Genomic DNA, 27,170 nt, shown 5'->3' on the forward strand with positions numbered 1-27,170 from the left:
AACAAAAGAAAGTGAAAAATAGCATGCTATAGTCTGTATTCCATCAATATCAGTTCTTTCTTTGGAGTTGGACAGTATGTTTTTATCGATAGTCCTTTGGGATCATCTTGGATAACGTAACTTTCAAAGCTATCCTACATGTCAGATTCTTTTGGTACATTCATTTTTTTTAGTTTAAAAAAAAATTCCTTCCCTCTTCTCTTCTTTACTTCCTCCATAGTCAAACTAAATTACCACATGGGCCATGTCCAGAAATGCATGTTTCATTCTGCATCTTGAGTCTACCTCCTCTCTGCCATCTGTCCCCTCCAGAATCATTGTTAGTAATTACCTTGATCAGAGTTCTTCAGTCTTTCAAAGTTATTCACCTTTGCACTATTGTTGGTAAATAAGCTGTTCTCCTACTCACTTCATTTTGCCTCAGTTCATACAAGATCTTACATGTTTTTCTGAAAACATTCCTTTAATTATTTCTTAAGATACAATAACATTACATGACATTCATGTGCCAGAATTTGTTCACTCATTCCCCATTGGATGGGTGCCTTCTAAGTCTGAACTTCTTTCCACTACAGAATGAACTACTATAAATACTTGGGGCATACAGGTCTTTTTTTCCCCCCTCTTTCTTTTATCTCTTTGTGGTGTATAGGCCTAGTAGTGGTGTCACTGAGTCAAAGAATATGCAAAGTTTAATAACTTTTCTTTTGCATAGTTCCAAATTGCTATCCAGAATAAATCACTTGACTAATTCCTAATAAAGGAGGGTAGGTGGCACAGTGGATAGATTGCTGGAGTCAAGAAAACATGAGTTCAGATTTGCCTCAGATATATAATAGCTCTGTGACCCTGGAAAAGTCACTTAATCTGTCTAACTCAGTTTCTTCATCTCTAAAATGTGGATAATAATAGCACCTACCTCTTATTGTTGTGAGGATAAAATTAAATCATGCTTGAAAAGCCATTTGCAAACCTTAAAACACTATATAAATGCTACCTTTTGTTATTTGGAGCAATTTTTACATAAATTAAAAGTTTAGATTTCTTCCTTTTAAAATTCGTTTTCATATCATTGTATCAATTTGGTAGAATGGGGAATGGTTCTTACCCTTATGTATCTTTCATATGAGATTTTTATCAGAGAAACTTTATGCAGAGATTTTTTTTTCACCGTTACCTTTTTCTTTTATATGTTTAACTGCATTTCTTTTATTTATGCAAAAAGTTTTTTGTAAGCAAAATCATCCATTTTATTATTTGTGATCCTCTCTAGCCCTTGCCTTTCCCTTCTCTCTCTCTCTCTCTCTCTCTCTCTCTCTCTCTTTTTGGTGTGGCAATGAGGGTTAAGTGACTTGCCCAGGGTCACACAGCTAGTAAGTCTCAAGTGTCTGAATCTGGATTTGAACTCAGGTCCTCCTGAATCCAAGGCTGGTGCTTTATCCACTGTGCCATCTAGCTGCCCCCTCTATATTTCTTTTTATTCCTGTGTTTGTATTTCAGAGTTTTTGATCAGTTCTATCCTTTTCATCAGAAATTCTTAGAAGTTCTCTATTCCATTTTCCCCCCTGGAGGATTATACTTACTTTGACCAAATAGGCTTAATACTTAAATCTTTCTTACATGAATCCTTTGTTGTTGTTCCTTTTGTTGCCTTGTTAGCAATTTACTAGGGCATTTGTACAAGATTTTACCTCTTAGGTTCTAACATGCTGCTGTCTTCCCATTATTCCGAGGTCCTTATTTTTTTTTCTAATATGGTTTTCCTGTTGTGTTTGTATTTACATATATTTTGGTTTTCTTTTTTAGCTGGCCACTGAATCTTTGTTCTATCGTGCTGTCCTTCAAGAAATTATTAAAGAATGTTATGGCATCACTGAATGGTAAGAAGATTTTAAACCAATACCATTAAATTACAGATGCAGTAAACACATTATTATTAAAAATGAACTTAGGGAGCAGCTAGGTGGGGCAGTGGATAAAAGCACCAGCCCTGGATTCAGGAGGATCTGAGTTCAAATGCGGCCTCAGACATTTGACACTTATTAGCTATGTGACCCTGGGCAAGTCACTTAACCCTCATTGGCCCCTCAAAAAAAAAAAAGAACTTGTGTGGTATCAAATTAATCAATAAATGAAGCCATATATATGTTAAAGTTCTTCCATCAACTGATGATATGTATAGACAGGCTCTTAAATGCTATCCCTTGAGTTCTTCATCACTAAAAGGAGGACCATAATGATATTTCCTTCCTATTCAGCAGTGCTATAGTAAGGAGAGTGGGTTAAATGGGCTTCAAAATGTAATAAATAAAACTAATTGATAAGGGATATTATACATTATCACCATTTAATTTCCCTTTTGCCCCTTGGATTTTTGTACCACTAAAATAGAAGAAAGGAAGGGAATTATTCAGTACTCTCAGTCCAACAGCTGCTGTTACTAGGAGTATAATCTTATTCTTTCAGTAGGTATGTGAATAGTGCCAAGTGTAGCTGAGTAGTGTAGGGACGAATTTTTAATTGGGGAGTGTTAGCTATGCGGCTCACCACGATATTGGGACAAGGAAGGAGACCGACAGCCTCCCTCAAAACAGAACAGGATTTATTAACAAGAACAAACTTTAAAAAACAAGCAAAATCAGTATTATTAGGGGAAAGGAAATAAAATGGGGGAAGGGAAATGATATAACCTTTACTAAACACCACCGCCCAGGAATCAGCTGAGGACACACAGCAGTGTCCTGCTGCCTTCCAGCTTCAAGCTAGAATGGCGAATCTCCTCCCTTCTTCTTCCCAGCAGACCCCAGGCTGACCACACACAGCCCCAAGCCAATTGGCTGGCAGCCCTGACTGACAGTCACATGACTGCCCTCACTGGGCTTCCAGTCATTATAATTTTGCCAGGCCCATGCAGGCGTCGGCAAATGGTGAGTGAGGTGCCAGTGCCATGGCGACAGCTACAACCAGTGGATGGAGCAGCATGCTGTTTGTGTAGGCGCTGCTCCTGAGCCCCAGGCCAGTGCCTGCGCTGGGGTTTTTAAAATTCTAGCCAAAAGATGGGGTCAAAAAAACCTCAAATAACAATTAATTCTTTACAGTAGACAAAGTCCCAGGCTTGAGGAGGTCCAACGAACTGGGTTCTAGTCTGCCATTGACTTACTGGGTAACATAATTCTGTCTCTCTAAAAAAGAATAACTGTTGGAAGAATATGTATGTAACATAATAGACATGAAAGTAAAAATTACTTTGAACATAAACATGATTACTATTACTCTCTTAGAAGTCCTATTGATCCTTCAAGGTCGTCTCCTTCATAAAGTCTAATCTGTATTTAAAGTAAGATCATTTTGACCATATAGCTAGTGGAAGATTAATGGTGTTGGCTAGACAAGGCCCCTAACACTCCAGGAGATGGTACATGCAACTCCCCTCAAATCTCTGCCTTTTATGACTAACCAGCAGGACCTTCTATCTATCCTTCTCCAACTGAGAGCATGACTCTATTCTGTTTTTCCATCTTTTCTTCTCTGTGGTCTACCCCGAACTCTCCCTTCTCTGAATTCAATTTTTTCTACTTCTACCTAAACAACATAGTTCAACACCTTATTATGCTATCACTTTTGTGATTATAAAACAATGCTGACTGTTTTTACCTTTAACTGTATTAACCATGATTACAAAACAGTATAATTGTGATTATAATATCTAGTCCAAGTACAAATGTTTTCATGGTTGATAGAGGTAATATGCAGTATATCACCAGGGAACAAGTAGCAGAAAAACAATTCATTATCAAGGATGTGTATGGTTTGAAAGGCATATGGAAGAAAGCCCTCTAAACTTAGCCTTGTAGCCAAAATCTGTCAGAAACAATTTATTAACATCCAAGCATTTCTGCTTAAAGAGAGAGTCTAAGGGACGGATTCCCTCTGACAAATAGACAACTCTTTGACCCATGCAATTTCCAATTTACATTTTATAGAAATTGTAAACCAGAAGCAGAATAAATTCTAGCAGCAAAGTAAAACAAAGAACAAAGTAGAAATTTAGGGCTTTAGATTGACCAAATTGAAAAATAGTCATGTTAATGTCAGTGTATTGTTGGGAAAATGTCTTCCCCAAACTACTCCCACTGAGACTTTTCCCATTCAGTCTCATCTGCAGTTAAAAAGAGAGAGAGACAGAGAGACAGAGAGAGAGAGAGAGATACTTCTCTTGTTTACACTAATAAAAAGACCTCCCCACTCTTAATCTGCTCATGATGAATAAGATATTTCCATTCTTAGTTTAGCTTTCATCAACTCTCTAATGATTAAATCTCAGGGGAGTTAAATTCACTCCGTGCAACTGATTAAGCCTTTTTCTTTAAGGATCCATGATTCAAAAGAGACCAAAGACTTTAGACCTGGACATTGTTATAATATTAGTCTTAATTTTTAGTAGCTAATAGCTACTTCTTTAGTGTCAAATAGAGGGAGTTGTTTACACTAGAAGTAGGTCAGTGTTGTGCAGGCTGTGTCTGCAGTTGAGTCTACCATTTCTTTCTATTAATCATAATTGACATTTAGCATCATTTTATCTAATAGTCATTCAAATGAGGACATTTGTGTTTTAGATAAAGGAATATAACAAATTTGGCAAATAAAGAATTTCATAGCCTGTGAACACCTAACATTGAGGAAGAAAATTGTATCTAATGTGTTAAGAGAAAGAAGTTTTTTGTATTCTTACTGACTTGAAATGAAGGGCACCATCATCTTTAATGAATCCATTATACCCACACATTGGAGAAGTCTGAGTCATGTAAGGCTTCTATAATAATGAGTTATTTAGTTTAATTTCTTATTTTTAGTTTACCACATAAGACAAAAATAAATAAATAAATGAATGAATGAATGAATGAATGAATGAATGAATGAATGAGTAAGTAAATAAATAAATAGATAAATGAATGATTAAATAAATGGATGAATGAATGAATGAATGAATAAACAAACATGAAAACTAGCTTGTAAAATGAAAACCCAGCACCACAGTGAGGAAAATCAAAACTGTTTTGAAATGAATAAATGTGCATTTAAATTGAAAGGTGGTTCCAGACATAGTTTAGAGCTCACCATGTTAAGAGGTCACCATTTGCAGTGAATTAATTGACAATTTTTCTTCTATCTCTGACCTTTTAAGGCTACTTTTATAGTCTTAAAGACTTCATGTCCAGGTGTACATAAAAAGGGTACAAAATAATTGCTGTCATAAACTAGTTTGAGATAATAGAGAAACTGAATTTCTTTCTCTAAGTTACTGTGGTTTTCCTTTTTCCCTGTATACAGTACATGCTTCCTTTAAATTCTCAGGCATTAGTTTTGCTTCTTTATTGCCTTATATTCTTTCTTTTTTTTTAATATTTTGTCCCCAAAATTCCAGTCAGTGGAGTCTCACACCATTCACAAACTTTCTGAAAATGCCCTTTTTTAAGAACATGACTCACAAATGAACATTTGCATAGCATGATAAAAGTTTGGGGCAACCAATAGAAGTCCCCAACATCAGCAAGGATTGTTTGCTTTTCTTTTGTTCTGTCAAAAGGACACCACAATTCAAAATAGGAAGCTTTAGCAGTCGTGTAGTACTACACACTTTTCCCTCTTCCATAGAGAAGAGACAGAAAAACAATTTTTTTAAAAGGCACACTTTATCCCTGGAAGCAGAGATAATGTTAAGTCCTGCTGGTTAGGCAGTTAATCAGATCATCTATAAGGTGTATAGAGATGGACATGTGCCACAATCTACCTTCTTTTCTGGACACATTTCACATTACTCTACCCAGAGCGTCTGCTGCATCCAGACTTCACTGTTCAGTGTCTCCAGTACACATTCAGTGCCTTCCCCTCTTTGTGTGTTTGCTCATACTGTTCCCCAAAAGTCACCCCAGCTCCAACTACATGGCCACTTATTGAAATTCTCCCCCTCCTTTAAGATGTAGCTCAGATTTTGCCCTCTCCATGAAACATTTCCTGATTTACCCCCATTTAAAACTTACATTTCCTTCCTGAGACCTTGCATAGGCCTTTGTTTATAGCTCTCTTAAATCATCTTTTTTTGTATTATGGTTATTTTTGAGGAATAGTTACAGAATAGTCACTTGTTAGGAAGTTTTTCTTATATTGAAACATTCCCTTTCAGGCATTTCTACCATCATACCCAGAAAGGAGGAGATCATCACTTGACTGTCTTTCTCTTTCCCCTGGATCTTGTGTACTCTTCAGCCCATAATGGGTTCAGTTGAATTTTCTTCATCTGTCCACAGATATAAAATATAAACCCAGAAATAAGTCAGTAGCACCTCAATTTAGAATTCATATGATGTTTTGTAAGTAGTTCAGATTATAGAGCTCATTAATTATTTCAAGAACATATGTCTCATTGATATTATTCATCTGGAAAAGACTTCCAGGTGTGAGATTTAAAATTGGATATAAGAGCATTAAACTCTCCTTTAATCTTTCCCTTATATATCTCCCGGACCAGTAAGAGAAAGAAGCCTCTGAGCTTTAGTTAGAGAGGGATTACTTAGCTTTTATTGTTTGGGAATTAATTAGCCAACAAACAAGGTGATGCTGATTAGAGAAATAGGAAAGTAGAAATACAAATAAATAGTCTTAGATCTAAGCTTAGTCTATATTCCTTATAAAACTCACCAGATCCCAAAGCTACCTCTGAGGCTGAGAACTGCGTCAAGCACATGCTGTTACAGAGGACCAGGATGATCATCAGATCACGCCGTCAAACCTGAGTCAGCGTGTGTGTGCAGAGGGAGAGAGACCACTTCCGTTCTCTCCTCGCTTGGTCACGCTCTCCTGAGCATTAGGAGACGCACGCAGCTGTTCCTCACGGTCTCTTCCCCAAAAGGGTGGCATCCTTCAGTTATTGTTAACTGACTCTTAAATGTTAGTTAAAAGCTTTCATTTTTTTAACCACACAGGTGAGGTGGAAAGTGAGCTCTTCTCTATAAGTTTAATATTATAAAAGTTCCAGAATCGCTGACTTTCAGCCAGTGACAAGCTGAGAACCACACAAAAAAGAGCCCTTAATCTCTTGCCATTTGACAGAAAAATCCAATATTAGGCCTTAAAGGATTAGAAAAACAGTATCAAGGCTTTTTGTTGTTGTTGTTGATTCACTTTATGGCCCATTTGGGGTTTTCTCAGCGAAGCTCCTGGAGTTGTTTGCCATTTCCTTCTCCAGTTCATTTTTCAAATGAGGAAGTTGAAGCAAACAGGATTAAGTGTCTTACCCAGGTGATGCAGTGGATAGATTGCCAGGCCTGGCATCTGGGAGACCTAAGTTCAAATGTGGCCTCAGATACATGCTAACTATGTGACCCTAGGCAAGTCATTTAACCTTGTTTACCTCAGTTTCCTCATCCATAAAATGAGGTAGAAAAGGAAATGGCAAATCATTCCAATATCTTTGCCAAGAAAACCCCAAATGGAGTCACAAAGAGTCAAACACAACTGAAAGAAATGAACACCAACAAAGACAAAAATACATTACATCTATTTAGGCAGCTAGGTGTCTCGGTGAATAGAGCATTGGGCCTGGAGTCAGGAAGCCTTGAATTCAAGTCCAGCCTTAGATGCTTACTAGCTGTGTGACCCTAAACAAGTCACTTAAGTCCTGTTTACCTTAATGCAATGGAGAAGGAAATGGCAAAACACTCCAGTATTTTTGCCAAGAAAACCCCATGGAAAGTATAAGTCCACAGGGTCACAAAAAGTTGGACACAACTAAACAACAACAACAATTTTAAAGCCAAAAATATAGTTCAGTGGTAGAACACATGCTTTGCATGTGTGAGGCCCCATGTTTGATCTATCTCCAGAATCTCCATTCATTTTGGGACAACTAGATGGTGCAGTAGATAGAGCACCCCGCCTAGAGTCAGGAAGACTCATCTTCAGTTCAAATCTGTGTGACCCTGGACCAGTCACTTAAACCTATTTGCCTCAGTTCCCTCATCTTTAAAATGAGCTGCAAAAGGAAATGGCAAACCACTCCAGTGCCTTTGCCAAGAAAAAAAAGTAACAACAAAACAACAACAACAATATCAGGGCTTGCTCCATTATGCTTCTTGCCTTAACTTTTTCTGTAATTAGGATCACACAATGAATTGACAGGAATTTGTTCAATGTGTCATTGTTCTAGCTATATCTGTATCAAGTTACTTAGAAGAAGGCCTATAAGAAAACTTTGTATAATTCTAGGTATGGAAGAAGTGGGTGATAAGAAACATAGCTAAGGAATAATAGAAAAGAGGAAAGAAGGGAAAAGAAGAGAAAGTGTTGCCCATCAGATCTGGAGATACAGTGAGATTTAGGAGGAGTTGGGAACTTTTGCATGAAATAACAGAATCAAAATGCTAAAAGCTTTCAACCACTTGGCATGGTGCTCTGAAGCTAACAAAATAAATTTAATAGGAAAAAAATGGAAAGTTCCATACTTGGATTTTTTTTAAATCATCTGCATAAGTATGGAATGAAGATGTGGTTATAACACTTATTACATAAAAAAGGTCTGGGGGTTTTAGAGAACTAAAACTTCTGTAGCTGTCTGTAGCCTGCTCTAAAGGAAAAAAAAAAACTAACTTGACTTTAAACAGCATTAATAGAATTATAGTGTACAGAGAAAGAGTAATATAAGTTCCACTGAACCTTGCCCTACTCAGACCACATCTGAAATATTGTGTCTGGATCTTGGACTCAACATTTTAGGGAGGACTTTGGCAATCTGGAGTGCATTTAAAGGAGAAGAAAAAATTAAACCATGTCACACAAAGAGCTTTGAAGGAGCAAGAAACATCTAACATAGAGATGAGAAAGCCTGATGATAACTATCTTTAGGTTGTCATGGAAAAGAGTAGTTAGACGTCTTATGCTTGGATCTAAAGGACAAAGCTGTAATCAATAGGAGGCAAATTTTCAATATAAGAAAACTTCCTAAAAATTAGAATTGCCCAGCACTAGATTGACTTGCCTCAGAGTAATGAGATCCCCATCACTGGAACTGCTCAAAAGGAGACTAAACAAAGGATTCATAATTTGAGTTAGATAATGACTTAGAAGATGACTTCTAAGATGTCTCCTTAGGATTATATATTTAGATCCAGAAAGAACAGTAGAGATCATGTCATCTACCCCCCTCATTTTAGAGATGGGGGAATTGAATCCCAGAGAGTTTAAGTAACTTGCCCAAGATCACAAAGTAAGTAAATAGTAGAGCTAGAATTTGAACCTGGTTCCTCTAATTTCAAATCCAGTTCTTCCCCCAAACTCGACAATTCTTTGATTCTTTGATTAGTTTTTATGTTATTTGCTAGGATAGAGGAACCTAAGAGTGAGACCTTACTCTTCTGAGGCTCTCTGAGGAGATACAAAGCATAAAAAGATAATGAACAGGGGTCAGCTAGGTGGCGCAGTGGATAAAGCACTGGCCTTGGATTCAAGAGGACCTGAGTTCAAATCCAGTCTCAGACACTTGACACTTACTAGCTGTGTGACCCTGGGCAAGTCACTTCACCCTCATTGTCCCACCAAAAAAAAAAATGATAATGAACAGTGCAAGGCAATCGAAAAAGATCACCATGGTATCAGGTGGTCAGGGAAGGTGTTCTAGAGCAGGACTTCTTAAACTTTGTCCAATTGCAACTCCTTTTTGCCCCCCAAAATTTTACATGACCCCAGGCATATAGATATATAAAATAGGTATACATACCTTTTACTGTTGCCAAACTTTTTGTGACCCCCACATTCAGTTACACAAGAAATTAGATTCTAAGGGGGCAGCTAGGTGGCACAGTGGATAAAGCACCGGCCCTGGATTCAAGAGGACCTGAGTTCAAATCCAGCCTCAGACACTTGGCACTTAGTAGCTGTGTGACCCTGGGCAAGTCACTTAACCCTCATTCCCCACCCCACCCCCCAAAAAAAAAGATTCTAGAGGAGGTCTTCCATGACCTAGAATTCAGCTAGGAGAATCAGGGAAAAGATGAATTCTAGGCAAGCATCAATCAGAGCATAATACAAAAACACATAGGTAGGGGTACAGGAATATGTAGTATATACATATTCAGGGTACAGTAAGTAGATTAGTTTGGCTGGATTAGGTGTCTCATATAAAAGTAGTCAGGAAGAAGATTAGAACTAGAAGACCTTGAACTAAGAGAATAAAGTTTAAACATCATACTATATTCAGACCATTGGGGGAAAAAAATAAAAGCAAGGGAATAACAAGAATATTATGTTTTAGAAAGAATAACTTTACTTGTTACCTCGCTCTTCAACTCACACCTAGTGTTATAGAGTGTTATCACATAGACTTTTATCTAAGTGACTGATAAACAGATATGCAGAATGGATAAGAGAAAGGATAAGCCTATGACTACGAGGCCTATTAAGAGAAATAACCCAAGCATGAGATGACAAAAGCATTCCACCATCAGGGTAGTGGCAGTGAGAATAGAAAGGAATTGATGCAAGAGCTAGTACAAAGGAATAATTGATAAGATTTAGTGATTATGAGTGGTAATATACAGTACAATTCCAAGCTCTTGTTTGGTGGTTATGATAACGAACTGAGCTTCTATCTCTTCAGTTAGATTATATTTCCGAAACAATACCCCAAATTGTAGAGGATTACATTTTGGAACTGCATCATTGAAATAAGGAAACGTTTATTCCATTTCCCATACCCCACCCCACCACTTCCATGTGCACATGTACATGCACGCACATGCACACACACACACACACACACACACACTCACTCATCTTCAGGGCATATGTAATAAGATCAATAATCCTAGACTCTGCATATGGGACTTGATCAATTGCAGGCATTGAAAAAGTCCTTTTTTCTATATGTATTAAATTCTTTCCACAATTTGCAGGTGTTGCAATGAAATGGGCACTGTGAGTTTGAACCAGTAATTAAAAATGTGTTTTGTAACATATTGGAAATCCCTAGAGGACAACTATTCCCAGAAAATATCAGATTTTTGTTAGACTAAGCTATTAGATAGAAATGGTTTTGTCTCATTTTACTTATCTTCCATTGTAGTGTTTTAAAAAGATGACCAAAAGAAATTTCAAAATAATTTGTAATATGATTTTAAAAATTGTTTAATTTAGGCTATTACTGTTTTTAGATCAAATCTGAAGTTTTATGCTTTCACCTAATAAATAATAAATGTTTGTTGGCTGAATATAACACGTATGTATTACAGTAGAAAAAGTATAAGATGATTCAATTTTGTCTTTCAGTGATAAACATGTTGGTAAAGTTTATTCCAAGTCTGCTTCTTTTTTGGAATATGTCAGAAAATCTCTGAAGAAGCTTGAATTAGATGACTCCAAGGTTGGTACTTGATTGATTACCCAATGTTTTACTGAATTACAAGACAATGAATGAAGTGAAGTGTCACAAAATACTTTTCTTATATTTTCTGCCCATGGTTTTTATGAAAAACATTAAGCTGTATAGAGAACAAACCACAATTACAGACCATCTGCCACCCTGTGAACATGCAAAGGATTCCTCTTTTTGTGTTAATTAGCTAAAAAGAAACTGTCTGTTGTTCACATTTTATTCATACCATATTTGTGAATGAAAATGAAAATTAGAAGAAAATTAAATAGGAATGGATTTAACTTTGACAAAATTTCCATTTTAAATATACAGAAATTAATTATTATTTTGTTTTTGTATATTTTGTTTATTTAAGGGCTGAAATTTCTTCCCTCTAAAAAAACTAATTAATAAATGAATTTATTAATTTCTCTTTGAATGAAGAAATCCTGGAAGTCAAAAACTATGTGAAAGGTCCAGGGTAATAAATGAGACCATTTTCTGACATCTAAAAAAAAAAAAAGTTGGTAGATAAGATTGCTTATTCTAGCATGGGAAAGTTAACACATTATTCCATTTACAAGATACATATTATTCTGTAGCAGGAATGTTAAAATTTTTAAGTATTTGAAACATGATAATATTTGAAAAGGTATATAAACTAAATTGTAGTCATGGGAGGTGGTTTTTATTCAGGTCTGGGTTGAAAGAACTCTCCATTGAGGTCCCTGCTTACTCTGAAATTTGTTGATTCTGAAGATCAGAGAAAAATTCTTAAAGGAATTGGGAAAAAAAATTAATCATGACAACAAGAAGTTAAGAAATAGCTCTATAGCAGAATGGGATTGTGTTTTTAATTCTTGAGCGGTTTTCCCAAATAGTTATTGAAAGCAAAGTAGGCACTTATGTACAATATATTTGGTAAAATCTCTACTTGGAAGTCATGTACTTTTATAATAAGTATCGAGTGTCTATTTTGCACTGACCACACCCCATCTACCTCCAGAAGGCTTCTTTGTTTCTTTCTTTATAGAACAGTGTGGTTAATTTTCAATTCAATTCAATAAATATTTATGAAGCACTTATTATGTGCCAGGAACTGTGCTAAGCACTTGGGGCTACAAATAAGAAAAAGAAAAGACCGTCCCTGCCCTCAAAGAATTTACAATCTGGGGGCAGCTAGGTGGCATGGTAGAAAATACCGGCCCTGGATTCAGGAGGACCTGAGTTCAAATGTGGCCTCAGACACTTGACACTTACTAGGTGTGTGACCCTGGGCAAGTCCTTTAACCCTCATTGTCTCACAAAAACAAAACAAAACAAAACAAAAAAGAACGTACAGTCTAATAGGGAAGACAACATACAAAAAGAAGCTGAAAAGTGGGGAGGAGGGGCACCATAGATACCTGGCAGAGAGGGCATGATGTTCCATGGATTAGAAAGCCAGGAAAGCTGCTGACAGAAAGTGGACAGTTACCTGGAAATTGTGGTAATACTCGGCTAGAATCTTAGAGATGGAAAGAACCTAGAGGCCAGATGATTCAAAGTTCATTCATCATCTAAGCCAATAAAAGAGTCTCATCTTCAGCAACCCTGAAAGGCAGCCTTATGTGTTCTGTCTTAATCAATTCACTGATGGGGAGAGAACTTACTAGGCAGTTCATTCTCTATATAACAAATGCTTAATTGCTTGAATGGAATTTACTAATTAAGTGAATCCCATACTAAATTCTTTATGCTACTGATCACTCCTGTGTCAGTGATTTTAGTTCATTGGGGAAAATGCTACCTTGGTATCCCGAAGATCTGGGTTCAGATCTTCCCTGCTAATAAGTACTTGTATGGCTTTGGGCAAGTCACTTAAAACTCTGAGTCTAAGTTTTTCATCTATAAAATGTGGATATTGGACTATAATTGGGTTAGTAAACAGTGGCATGGGGGCCAAATCTCCCCGTAGCCTATATGGCTTGTGAGAAAATAAATGAACTTTCTGAGATAAAGAATTCCCACTGGCTATGAAATTAATGCTAACAGGGAAAGAAAACAATTTGTATTTTAACTCAGATCTTGGGACATCCATCCCAGCAATTCTGTCTGAAAGTACCTGTAGGTGGCTAGAGATAACTTATACAGAAAACAACAGAAGATAATGAAGAACTCTGATCAAGGAATGCTTAGAGAAGAATGGTGGTGATTTAATTAACTAAAATGAGAGAGCATATAGTTATTATTTATCATAGAAGTCGTACAGGTTGTACTAGACAGCCTCTCAGGTACCTTCCAACTCTGAGATTCCATGTAACGGTATACTTGATTCCCTTCTTCCTATACTACTCAATGACAAATATTCTGACCTTTAGTGACCTCCCTCCAAAAAAAAATTGTCTTGCTAGGGAGGGAGAGAAATAGAGGAAGGGAGGGAGAGAGAAGGAGGAGGAGAAGAAGAAGGAACAGGATTAGGGGGAGAGGGGAGAGGAGGAGGAAGGGGAAGGAGAAGAAGAAGAAGAAGAAAATGAAGGAAGGAAAGAAAAGAAAGAAGACAAGAGAAAGAATGAGATCCTGAGATTTAATAAATATTTTGAAGAGCTAAACACATTGGTTCAGGAACAAGAAAAGTATAAACTGAAAGTATGTTCTCTGATTTTTTTTCCCAGATACCAAAGAGTGACAGAAGAAAAAGACTGAGGGGGAGTGATTGTTTAGTTATATGTCTAAATAACATGAATAATATGAGTGAGCTGGGAATTATGAGGACTTTGTAATTATAGCTAAGTATCAGCAATTCATGCAATTTTATTGCAAGAAGGAACACCTTTATCAGAATGACACTAAAAAGGCTTGTAGTAGTTTTATTCTGAAGTCATTCCTTACATAAAGTATATTTGATGACATATTGCTATGGTATACTTGGTATACTGAAATGTGTCAAAATTAACTTCTCTTAAGTCCAAAACACTTCCTTCTTTAGCATTCTATAACCAGTATCCAGTTACTGAAGCACCTAATTGACTCAAAAGATACAAAAATGAAGTTCATTAAAACTGGGACTTTTTTTAATATCATATTGCCTTCGTTCCTAGAAAAACATGTTAAGACATTTTTTTCAGGATATTCTATTCATGAATTATTAGGGAGGTCACATACCCGCAATATTTTTGATGCCCATTTTTAAAAAATGGAATTTATGATGGAAATATTGGCAGTCCCTCTGTCTGTCTCTAGACATGGAAATGCTGGAATGGCAAATACTGTATCCAAGTGAAAAGAAGGTCCAAGGCTGTCTTTCATAAATGACTTTGGGACTTGTCACCTTGGATTCCTCTTTGAGGTTGGTTATTAGCCGTATGTAAATCTAGCACATGCAGAGTTGGCCTACTCGGAATGATAATGATTTGTCTGAGAATGTTCTGTTTTACTTGACATGTCTTCAAGTAATTTGTCAGGGCAAAGAACCTGTCCAGAAGCACGTTAGAAAATTTTCTAGACACTTCCCTTGTTTACATAATTCTGAATGTTAACAGATGTTCACTGTGGGATCAGAAACACACTGATATATATTTGTTCAACACAGATTCATTTGTATAAATGTAATAGTTGTAAATATTAGGAAGCTATAACACCAACTTAATCAAAAGGCTTCTGAAGGCGTGTTGTCTTCTTAAATGATTAGAGACTCATGTGAGCAATGATATGATTTTGTTTATGCATAAAACTAGATTGTAGAATCTATTTTCAGTTGGTTGTGGTTAAAACATTCCCGTCTACACGGTAACAACAAGGACCAGGATATAAAATGGATGTGAAATAATTTGAGTTATACTCTAGGATTTCATGTATTCTTAACTATTTCCTTTCCTCTTTTTTTTTCCCTCTGGCTCTCTTTTTGGGTATATGTTTATTTCCTTTAACTCATTTACTGATTTTTCAATATCCATCTCATGATATTTCACTTAACAAGTTTTTCCTAACATGCCGGTATGTGCTTTCATGAGATTATTCTTCAGTACCCAGACATAATCTTGCCTTACCTTTTTTGTTTCTCCAAGTAGTGCACAAATAAAATATTTCTGCCCCTCTGAGGTGTATGTATTATGGCTAAAGAGAGGCTAAACTATCTGAGGAAATACAGTTAATGTTTTTAATACATATGGGTGCTTCCTGATGAAAAACAAGCTGTGATATATGAAAATGTTTAGGCTTTTATCAGAGATCTAGAGCTTAGCTATCATCTACAACAATGAACTATGGTCCATGAGGGCCAGATCCAACCTACTTCTATTTTTGTATGGCCTTTTAATTAATTTTAATGGGTCTTTGTATATTTAAATACAATGTATGCAACTTATATAAACCAATATCGAGATCTCAAATAACGACTTCAATTTCTGTGGTATAACCACACAAAATTTAATTGATATATATATATATGCATATAAAGGATATATGTGTGTATGTATATGTATATATATAATATATATGTGTGTATATACCTATGTATGTGTATATATATAAAACAGATATATAAACTACACACATCCACCAAGTTGGATTCTAGATTCTATTCCTGACTTTTTAAACCCATAATCTTTCTCTGAAATCTATTTTTTTTCCTCTGCCGCAAATTTTATTTTGGTCATTTTTGTACCATTCTTCAGTCTTATTACACTGTTAGATGGTACATTGAAGTCAAGAAGACTCTGTTTGCCAGAATTTCTTTATCTGTAAAATAGAGATGATAACACCTTTCTCCCAGGGTTGTTAAGAGAATCAAATATTGGTAAAGTGCTTTACATATCTTAAAGTACTGTGTAGATCTAGATAATATGTATGTCATTCTCATCTCTTTGTCATCTAGTCTTTCCAGCCAGGCAAATCAGGGAAAAGATGAATTCTAGACAAGCATCATCCTTTGGCTGCCCTGGCTTTCTTAGAGATGCAACTTAAGTCCCACCTTTTGCGGGATGTCTTTAACACTCACTCCTCTCTGCTGTTAAAGCCCCCATTTTTCTTGTCTAGATCTTCTTTGAACATAGTGAGTTCCTTTAAAGCAGGATCCTGTTTTTTGCTTTCCTTTGTAAGAACCAGCACTTAACACAGTGCCTGGTACATAGATAACACTTAATAAGTGTTTTTTGGCTGTCCTGAACATCTCTTCTTAGCTAGAGTATAAATTCTTCAAAAGATAGAGCTATTGCTATACTAGAAAGATCATCAGACTTTGAATCAGGAAATCTGGATTCCAGTTTTAGCTCTGGTCTTTTCCTCTGACCTTGTCCGACAATAGACAAATCATTTAACCTCCATAAGACTTACTTTCTTAATCTATAGAATGGAGGTGATGGTACTAGCACAACTCACTTGCTTGGGCTTCTGTAGAAAGTGATCTACACACCTTGAGGCCTCAGGTAAATTTGAACTATTATTATTATTTTTACTCTAAATTCCTTCACCACATTCATGGATATTTCTTCCTTCAGTCCAGAACCATTCTGATTCTCTGTATTTTGCTCCACATTGTCACGTGGATCCTCTCCTGAGGATCGACTTTGTCTTTTAGAGACCTTTTTAAAATTTCATGATAAGCAGCGTGGCATGGTGGGTAGAGAGGTGACTTTGAAGTTGGGAAGATCTGGACTCAGGTCTTTACTCTGATACACACTGGCAACATAAACTTGGACAGTTCATTTAATCTCTCGGTGCCCCAGGCATTCTTCTAAGGTTATGAATTTCAGGGTTAGTGCCACTCATTCTTTACTGATGGGAGTTCTCTTCCTCTCCTTCCCACAATTTTAGTCTCTCTCTCTTAACATTTATTAAGTACTTCTGAAGTACCCAGGATATCTGTTTAACAAAGTAAGCAAAAAGTAATTGAACAATAAAGCAATGTTAGTAATAATGATAATAGTACCTAATATTTTATAGCATTATGATATGCCATGCTTTTTTTTCTTTTCTTTTTTCTTTTTGTAGGGCAGTGAGAATTAAGTGACTTGCCCAGGGTCACACAGCTAGTAAGTGCCAAGTGTCTGAGGCCAGATTGAAACTCAGGTCCTCCCGAATCCACTGCACCACCTAGCTGCCCCCATGTCATGCTTTTGTTGTTGTTGTTTTTTTTAAGGTTCTTTCCTATACAACATATCATTTGACATAACAAAATTCTGAGGTAGGTAGGTAGTTATTCCCATTTTATAGATGAAGACCCTGAGAAAGAGAGGCTAAGTGAAATGCCCAAAATCATAAATCCAGTTAATGACCAACTAGGTCTTCCATCTCCTGTCCCTGTGCTCTTTCCTCCAAACCTAAGATTAGTTGGGTGCTATGCATACCCTAGGAGCCTCTACATAGATTTCAAGGGGTCTTTGAACTTGGATGGGGGGAAAAAATTACATCCTAAATTTCACTAAAATCTAACTGAAATTTAGCATTTCCTTTTATTTTTTGGAAAACATTTTTCCGAGAAAGGGTCCACAGATTTCATCAAACATTGCCAGATGGTTCTGTGATACACACAAGGACCTTAAGAAACCCCTGCTCTAAACCAACAAAGGAATAAATATGTCTACGAATCCTATTCATCCTTCATTAAACACCTAATTTTAAGTTTTTCTATTTCTTTGAGATTTCTTCAGCCCTTTATTATGTATTCATTAAAAAAAAGTAAGGGGCAGCTAGGTGGTACAGTGGATAGAGCACCGGCCCTGGAGTCAGGGGGACCTGAGTTCAAATCCGGCCTCAGATACTTAACACTTACTAGCTCTGTGACCCTAGGCAAGTCACTTAACCCCAATTGCCTCACAAAAAAACAAAAAAGTAAGCAAAAGCAGCAGAGGAAGAATTCAAAGAGTTACAGGAGAATTTATCAGAAAAATAAGAATGATGATAAAACAAGAAGATATGCCAATATGGAGGAAGAAAGAATTGAAGATTATCACCTACTAATGGCTTGAGATAAGAGTTATTATCCATTCACTTGCTCTGTACACCTCATTTAGTGCTTTTGTTCCATGTTCTCTCTTCTTCCTCTTTGACAGTTCACCAAATAGCAAGCTTGAGGCAAAGGCCCTGTGATTCCATTACGCTAGTATGTTAGGCTTTTAGGACTCTTATAGTCATGGAATTAGAAATGACCCAGCAGGTAATCCTGACCAAAACCTTCTGCCTAATAAATACCTTTGTTACTTTTATTGAAACGAATCCCTAATTTCCCATGGCTCTTTGCCTGCATCTCTCTCTCTCTCTCTCTCTCTCTCTCTCTCTCTCTCTCTCTCTCTCTCTCTCTCTCTCATTTATAGTTATCTTACTCCCTTTTCTCACATTTATATATGGACTTATCTTTCCTCCAGTCAGATTATAATCTTTTTACAGCGAGAACTGTCTTTAATTTTTTACTGTAACAAGTTGGTGTACACTGACCACTAACTCAGAAATTATATCAGTAATGTCTTAAAAATATAATGAATTACATTGTTTATTATTTATTGCATCCCCTCCTCCTCTTTCCTTAAAGAAAGTATATATGATATGTAGGTGTGAGGTATTTTTGTAATCTGCAAATCCTTGACTTCTCTTATTCCTTATTCCTGATCTTTTTTTTCCAGTCTATCTCTGATCATCTTCACTAATTCCCAATTTTTCACTGGAGTTACTTATATCAAAGTGGAAGTAAATTGAACATAGAGAGTCTTATCAAAATCTTTATGGATTTTCTCTGCCTCTTTGTTCTCTACAACAGATGTTGGTGCATGAGCTACAATTATTTTTATAGTGGCATTTTTTACAAATACTTAGAAGCGCATCTAGGGTAGATGCCCAAATGTCCTATAAAATGTTTTTGTTGCCTTTGGGCACATAATTAAATCAACCCTGCCAAGTCCTTTATCTGCCTCTCCAAAGAGAACCTTTGAGCCATCCTTCTATTGAGCTACAACTTCCTTCTGGTTTTATTTATAGCAAGAATGTCAGGATTAATATGACCTAGTTCCTCCATGGGATGACCTCTTGTCACTTGAACAAAGATCGCATATTTAGAGTACTAACATCAAAGATAATGTTTATAGAATGGGAGAAGACTGGTCCTGTGGTTTCATTGGTTTAAGGAACTCCCAATGAGAAAATCTCTACCAATGCAGGTCATAATAGTCTCAGAAATTTAGTCATAAGTGGTTGCCTAGGGCACTCAAAGATTAAGTAACTTGCCATATAGCCAGTATATCAAAATAAGAATTTGAACCCAGGTCCCCCTGACTCCAATACTAGCCTTCTATCTACTACACTGTAGTGCCTTACTATTTATAAAACATAAAAAGCTAAGATTCTTAGCACCCTTCCCCCTTTTCCACCACTGTGTCCCTATTAAAAAATTGAAAGGGGCAGCACAGGATTGAGGTCCACTTTGTATTTTTCTGTTTCATCTGTTGTTATGGCCAACAAAGTCCAACCTTCTAACAAAATATGGTATTTATCCCAAAGTCCAGAAAATTAATACTAAATTTAGAGTTAAATTAAACAATCAAAAGTCATGCGTCAAATGTAATTTTTGAAAATCTGCTACTTTTTTAATGGCAAATACTTTAAAAGTTAGATTTTTTCCTTTAATGAATAGAAAAAGGATCAATCATCAAGCATGCAGCTACTCCAGTGAGAATAAAGACTTTGCATATCAAAATCTTCATCTCTTTCTCTCAGCTAACTATGTTGTTTAGAGATGTCTCCATGGTAACCAGTAGTCTTAGGAAATAGTATAATGTTAAGATAATGTCATTGAAAGAATAAGGAGAAATAAAAGAGAAAAATAGGTTATGATTTTTTTTCTCATTCAGGAAAAAAAAAACAAAAGCTCCTTATGTCAACTTATTAGTACTTTCAACAATAAAAGGGGGGAAACACATTTAATTCCATAAAAATAACATTACTTCAAGCCATTATTATTTCCTGTTCATGGAATGTGAGGATTGTTCCAAAATGTTTCTACTTTTCTCAAGCCTCTAAGCTTACTCCAAGCTTCCACCCTTACAAGCTCCTTCTTAACTGAAAAGATTAAGGTCATCTTGTGGTAGGTAATTTCCTCCACTCTTTTAATCTTTGAAACTCATTATCATCACTTCCTTTCCCCTTGCCTTCTGTATCAGGAGATGTCTCTGCCTCTTTGTAAGACTCATCCTTCTAGCTGTCTTTTACCTCATCTCTTCACACCTCCTCAGATCCTTCCTCCATAATCATTTCCTCCTTTTCTCATGTATCTTTTTTTTTTTTTTTTTTTAGTGTGGGGAAATGAGGGCTAAGTGACTTGCCGAGGGTCACACAGCTAGTGTCAAGTGTCTGAGGTCGGATTTGAACTCAGGTCCTCCTGAATCCAGGGCCAGTGCTTTATCCACTGCACTACCTAGCTGCCCCTCTCTCATGTAACTTTAATCCCATTTTCTCTACTTGTCCTTCCCCAGTGCCTACACACATTCTCAGGGCCCTTCAGTTCTAATTTGGTAAAAACCTTTCCTTGATCCTGTTCTCATCTACCAGGCATTATATCCTAACCCTCACCTTCGCTGCTACACTTTAAAAAAAAATTTCCTCTCAATAAAGCCTCTTAATTCTTTGTCATCTGTGTTATTCTCAGCTCTTTGTAATCTAGATTTTTCCTCTGCTCTCCTCAAAATGCTTTCTGAAAAGTCACAGCTGACTTTATGATTGCCGGATCCTATGGTCCTTTCAGATTTCGTCTTCAACCTCTCTATAGCATTTCAGTCTAGTGGCCTCCCCTTTGTATATATTCTCCAAACTGTCTTACTTTCCTGAGACTCCTCCCTCTCCTGGGTCTCTTACTTCTTTTCACTACTACTAATTCCTGATGGGTAAGCATTATTCTATTTCTATCTTTGGCACTCTTTTCTTTCTAAACCCTCTCTACTGATGTTCTCATTCACACATCCATCATTTCAAGCATTTCCTTTGTACAGAGAAATCAATCCTAACTCTTCATCTGTAGCCTTCACCTCCCTCCCTCCCTGACCCCACCTTTCTCTCTCTGATCAAATAATGGGGTCACTTCAGTACCTGAGTTGAGGATGGATTAGTGGGGAGAGATGAATCGGGGGGCCCCCCAAGGATATTAATTACAATAGTCTAGGTGTGAGGAGATGAGGGCCTGTAACAAGGCAGTGGCAGTGTCAGAGGCTATAAGAACTTGCACACAGGAGAGTTTGCAAGATAGATTCAGCAGGACATGGCAACAGATTGGATGCAGAAAGTGAGAGAGAATAAGGAGTAAGGATCACACCTAGGGTACAAGCTTGTGAATGGAGGAATAAGGGTGCCCTCAACAGAAAGAAGGCAGTTAGGAAGAGGGAAGAGTTCGGACATGGTGAATTTAAGATGTCTACAGGATGTTCCATTTAAGATGTCCAATAGATAGTTGTATTTATGAGACTAGAAGTCAACAAAGAAGTTAGAGCTGGATAAATTCACATGAGAATCATCTGCATAGACATTCTAATTGAAGGCATGGGCACTGATGTGATGCCCAAGATTAGCAATATAGGAGGAGAAGTGAAGAGGGCCCAGAACAAAGACATTTAGTGTACCCCATGGTTAACAAGCATGATCTAGATGACGATCATCAAAGGAAACTGAGGAACAATCTGACAGAAGAACCTGGAAAGACCAGTGTCATTAAAACCTAGACAAAAGAAAATGTCAAAGAGAAGAGTGGGATCAATAGTGTCAAAGGCTGCAAAAGAGGTCAAGCAGGATAAGGATTAAGAAAAGGCCATTCAAGGGGCAGCTAGATGGCGCAGTAGATAAAACACCGGCCCTGGATTCAAGAGGACCTGAGTTCAAATCCAGCCTCAGACACTTGACAATTACTAGCTTTGTGACCCTGGGCAAGTCACTTAACCTTCATTGCCCTGGGGGGGGGGGGATGTACTCCCTTCTAAAGGAGTACAAGTACAAGAAAAGGCCATTTGATTTGTCAATTAAGATGAGATTTGAAGCCAGACTGCAGGAAGTTAAGAAGAATGAGAGGAAAGGAAATGGAGGTACCAGTTGTAGAAAAGCCTTCTAAAGGACTTTCGCCCCAAAAGGGAGGAGAGATAGACAATGAGAGCTTACTTGGATGGACAGATCAAGTGTTTGGGGGAATTAAAGAGACACTGACTTGTTTGGAGCAACGGGGGATTAATGAGTAAACAGGAAAAAATAGAAGATTAGTGAGAGTGATAAGAGCACACTCTGCCAAAGAAGAGACAATGGAAAGAGATCCTTTATGTACCTAGAGGAGTTTGTATTAGCAAAGCAAAGGGTCACTTGGGTGTGAGATAGAGGCGAAAGAAGAGATAGTGGTAGGAAGTAATATGAAATGAGTCTAAAGAGAAAAAATGAAGCTCTTAGTGAATGGATTCAATACCATCAGTGAAATATGAGGCAAGGTATTCAGCTGAGAGGATTGTGGAAGGGAGCCACAGAAGTTTGAAGAGAGAGAGAAATATTCACATAGTAAGAGTGGGATAGTGATTCAATTAGGGAAATGTAAAAGTATTGCCTTGCCACAGTGAGGGCCAAGTTGAGATTAAGTAACATAAATTTGTCATGGACTGTTACCTTCGAGATTTTCTTCAGTAGGGGTAAAGGCAGCAGATGGGTAGGAGTAATCCAAGGATAATGCTTACTGGAGCAAAGTAGACAAAAAGATAAGAAGGGTGAGGAACCCTAAGAAAAGGAGTGTATAGTGGAACTGGTTCACCAAGAAGTCAAGAAGAGGAAGGTAGGAGCCTGGGAAAGAACTAAGTAGTGAAGTGATTGTAGGTCATGATGAAGATGGCCCAGAATAGGAAAATTAAATAATATTTTAAGGTAGGTACACAGAATTTATTAGAAGTGCACACTGTTAAAATAATGAGACTTCTAAACAAAGTCTGCATGCCTATTTAATTTAAAGAGGAATCTGTCATGTTTGGTTTGGCAAGGTGCCTTCTAAGGGCCCTTACATCTCTGGGGCAGGGGTGGGAGAGTGTGGAGGTGGGACAGATGATTCTGCTGTTTTTTAAGTCAAAGTAAGGAATAATGTTAATGAAGGTTTTGTGCTATTGCAGAAGATTAAAAAGATTTGTTAAGTTGAATTGCTTCATGCCTCTGGATTCCATGTACAAAGTACAGAGTGACCAATGTGCTTGTTTCTTTTGCTTTATGGTACTTTTTTGTTACAAGGTGCGGTTCTACTTGAGGGTACAGTGGAGTCACTGGAGAGTGAAGTGACAGCAGTTTTGGTGTGGGGGGGTATTTTTTAATTGTCTTATAAGTCAATTAATCAACAAATGTTTATTGAGTACTTACTATGTCAAGTTAACAAGCATTTATTAAGCACCTGCTTGGTGGAAGGTATTGTGCTATTTGTCATATAGTTTTGTTAAGTAAGTATTGGGGATTCAAAGAAAAGATGAAAAAAATCCCTACCTTCAAGGAGCTTACATTCTAATGGGAGAGAAAATGTACATATGTAGGTGTATACAAAATAAATACAAAGTAAATACAAGGTAACTTTAGAGGGAGAGGCACCCATTTTTTTAGATAAAGAATCATGAGTCATGAAAAATTTTTAATTGCATTTCTTTTATGCCTATATTGTTTTAGGAATTACTTTAACTACTTAACACTGCAACTGTTTTTTTACAACTATGGACCTTTTTTGTCTTTTATCTTATAGCTTACAGAAAAAAATATAATGGATTACTATGAAAAGTACAAGCCTAGAATGAATGAACTGGAAGCATTTAACATGGTAAGTCACAGAATTAAACACAGTAAGATATATGTGTTGAGGTGTGGGTGTGTTGGTGTGGGTGTGTGTCTGTGTCAGGGGGTGGTATCATGGACTAGAATAGGATCCTATGAAATTTTGTGGTGGGGAAAACTGGCTTATTTTGTGATATCCTAATGATAAAAGAACACTGAGCTGGATCATGTCCTATTTCAAAACTATATTAGGTGTCAGTAAAATAAAAAGAGAACACATGGAAGCTTCCTTATAAAGACTTTTATAAATGTGCAGAAATATTAGAGTTCTTTGAACCCATCTTGGTCTTGATGCAGTTATTTCACAAGCACTCCTTTTAATGAATTTCATTCTTAGTGCCCTTCAAATGCTTCCTGTCATATATTGTATGACCATGCTACTTCAAAGCAATTTAAATAGTATATATTTTCCCTATTTATTACTTCAGAAAACTTTTGATCCTCACTTTATCCTTTTTTTTTTCAGGAGAAGCATGATGAGCATTTGTTATAGATAGAGAGATAGAGAGATAGAGAGATAGAGAGATAGAGAGATAGAGAGATAGATAGATAGATAGATAGATAGATAGATAGATAGATAGATAGATAGATAGATAGATAGATAGATAGATAGAGCTATAATTTTCTATCAGTATTTTCTTCCACAGGACAAGTAAAAGGAAAAGCTATTCATTCTACTGTTTGTTTGGTCAACAATTATAATTATGTCCGTTCTTTCTTTTAGTTGAAAGTTGTTTTGGCTCCTTGCATAGAGACTTTGATACTTTTGGATCGACTTTGCTACCTTAAAGAACAGGTAATCTTGAGCTTTTTAAATATCTGAAAAATATCTTAATTAAACCAATTCTCTGGTTAATTGCTGAAGGTGTTCCTTTCTTCTAAAACTCACAGTACAATTACTCTCATCATATTTGCAAAGTTTAAGTATTCATTCCATCTTTTTCAACATATGTACAACAGATGTTGTTTGTAGCAAAGCTGCAATAGTAAAGTTTATGTTCTTTTAATTGTATGGTAATGACTAGTCAGTAGACAGTAAACACACAAAGTACTGTATACTGAGACATTGTGTGGCTAAAATTAGTAGGGGCCAGACAGAAGATACCCTTTATAAACTCCATTTCACACGGATTAGCACATTTATTTGAATTTCCCTACTTGCATACTTCTCAGAGTATTAGTGCCCTTCTGAGTCGTGTTGATGGCAATTCTTTTTTTAGTAAATCATAATTGTATGGTTCTTGTTTGAAGGGGGGGGGGAATGGTCCTTTTGGTTAGCTTTGAGGGAAGTGGTTTTTGCAGCTTCTGCTCTGGGCTATGGTCAAAATAAAGTTTTGTGACCTGTTTAAATTAAACACATTCATGGGAACAGCCCTGTTTTTCCACTATAAACCCTTCATTTTAACAGTTACACTTTATCATGAGGAGAGCTTTGCTTTCTTCTCTTCTGCAGCCTACTTGGAACAAATGGATTGTAATAAATGTTTGCTTTTGTTCTAACTGGTATTTTTATGGAAATATTTAAATAATGATGTATTTTTCTCAGCTGCCAGCCAACTGTAAATCAAAGAATATCTTTGATTCTCAAGATGGCGGGTGGGGGACGGGAAGATCACGCCTACTCTATTGGGCACTCTTTTCCCTTTTCACAACTCTTTCCATTGACTTAGGTAGGATAGTTGGGCAAAAGGCCGTGGGCTAAAGACTAACAGATTGAAAGTTAATTGTTAAAAGGAGAAATGCTCATTTGTTTTGTGCAATTTATAGAAGAGACTTCTATCCACTTATGTTGGCAATGTGAAATATTACCAAGTTAATAAATAAGAAATAATTCTTTCTAACCACAAATCTCTATATTTTTATTGCAGTTTCTTTGTATACTTTATGATGCAACTCTATATCAGTCAAGGGAGACCTTTTCTCTTTTTTATGAAATTATGCATGTCTTGTTTCTACATTACAAAAATGCACGCCTCCTCCATTATTTCCTTTTTTAGTCAACACATTGTTATGTATCTAAAGCTCATATCAATTTACAGGACAACATTGCCTGGTCTGCACTCGTGAAGTTATTTGATCCTGTGAAATCCCCCAGATGCTATGCTGTTACTGCTCTGAAGAAACAGCCATGCTTTCAAGTTGAAGCAAGTTGTTAGATGGAAGCAGGCTGGAGACTTGATGCAATGATGGCTTTTCTAACCATCTCTTTGTAGTTTGGTATTAATAATAACAGCTGCTAGTGATGATTTCTGTATGGATTTTTTAATGAATAATAAATAAATCATGAAAAAATAAGATTCCAGTTCCTTTTCTATCTTCAACCCTTTCCCTGCCCCCAAGAATCTGCTTAAGAGTTAATTGACTTACCGACCTAGAAGCAGTACAATAATATGATATTATAATGTTATCCCTATTTTCTTTTTAATATTTTCAGGTCCTGGATGTTTGTTCTATGTCAAAATTTTGGCTTTTTTGTTGACTTAAAAACAACAAAATGGGGGCAGCTAGGTGGTGCAGTGTATAAAGCACTGGCCCTGGATTCAGGAGGACCTGAGTTCAGATCCAGCCTCAGAAACTTAATACTTACTAGCCATGTGACCCTGGGCAAGTCACTTAACTCCAATTGCCTCACTAAAAAAATAAAATAAATAAATTTTTTAAAAAAGAATATCTTGGTGGGGGGAGCAGCTAGGTGGCGCAGTGGATAAAGCACCAGCCCTGGATTCAGGAGGACCTGAGTTGAAATCCAGCCTCAGACACTTGACACTTACTAGCTGTGTGACCCTGGGCAAGTCACTTAACCCCCATGGCCCTGCAAAAAAAAAAAAAAAGTATATCTCGGGGGCAGCTAGGTGGCACAGTGGATAGAGCACCATCCCTGGATTCAGGAGGACCTAAGTTCAAATCCAGCTTCAGACATTTACTAGCTGTGTGACCCTGGGCAAGTCATTTAACCCCCATTGCCCCACAAAAAAAAAAT

The 27,170-nt window shown here is 36.8% G+C and overlaps 1 protein-coding gene across 1 annotated transcript in view; it reads left to right on the forward strand.

Moving 5' to 3' along the window:
• Positions 1 to 26,443, forward strand: part of METTL25 (methyltransferase like 25) — a 155,001-nt gene extending 128,558 nt beyond the window's left edge. The window contains exons 8-12 of the mRNA XM_043969357.1: positions 1,807 to 1,880; positions 11,320 to 11,413; positions 24,102 to 24,176; positions 24,915 to 24,986; positions 26,230 to 26,443. Of these exons, the coding sequence (XP_043825292.1) occupies positions 1,807 to 1,880; positions 11,320 to 11,413; positions 24,102 to 24,176; positions 24,915 to 24,986; positions 26,230 to 26,346 (432 nt within the window). The 3' untranslated portion in view covers positions 26,347 to 26,443. The remainder of the gene's footprint in view (positions 1 to 1,806; positions 1,881 to 11,319; positions 11,414 to 24,101; positions 24,177 to 24,914; positions 24,987 to 26,229) is intronic.
• The last annotated feature ends 727 nt before the right edge of the window (positions 26,444 to 27,170 follow it).

The sequence above is a fragment of the Dromiciops gliroides genome, chromosome 5 (assembly GCF_019393635.1).
Source record: "Dromiciops gliroides isolate mDroGli1 chromosome 5, mDroGli1.pri, whole genome shotgun sequence".
In the NCBI taxonomy this organism is placed as follows: Eukaryota; Metazoa; Chordata; class Mammalia; order Microbiotheria; family Microbiotheriidae; genus Dromiciops; species Dromiciops gliroides.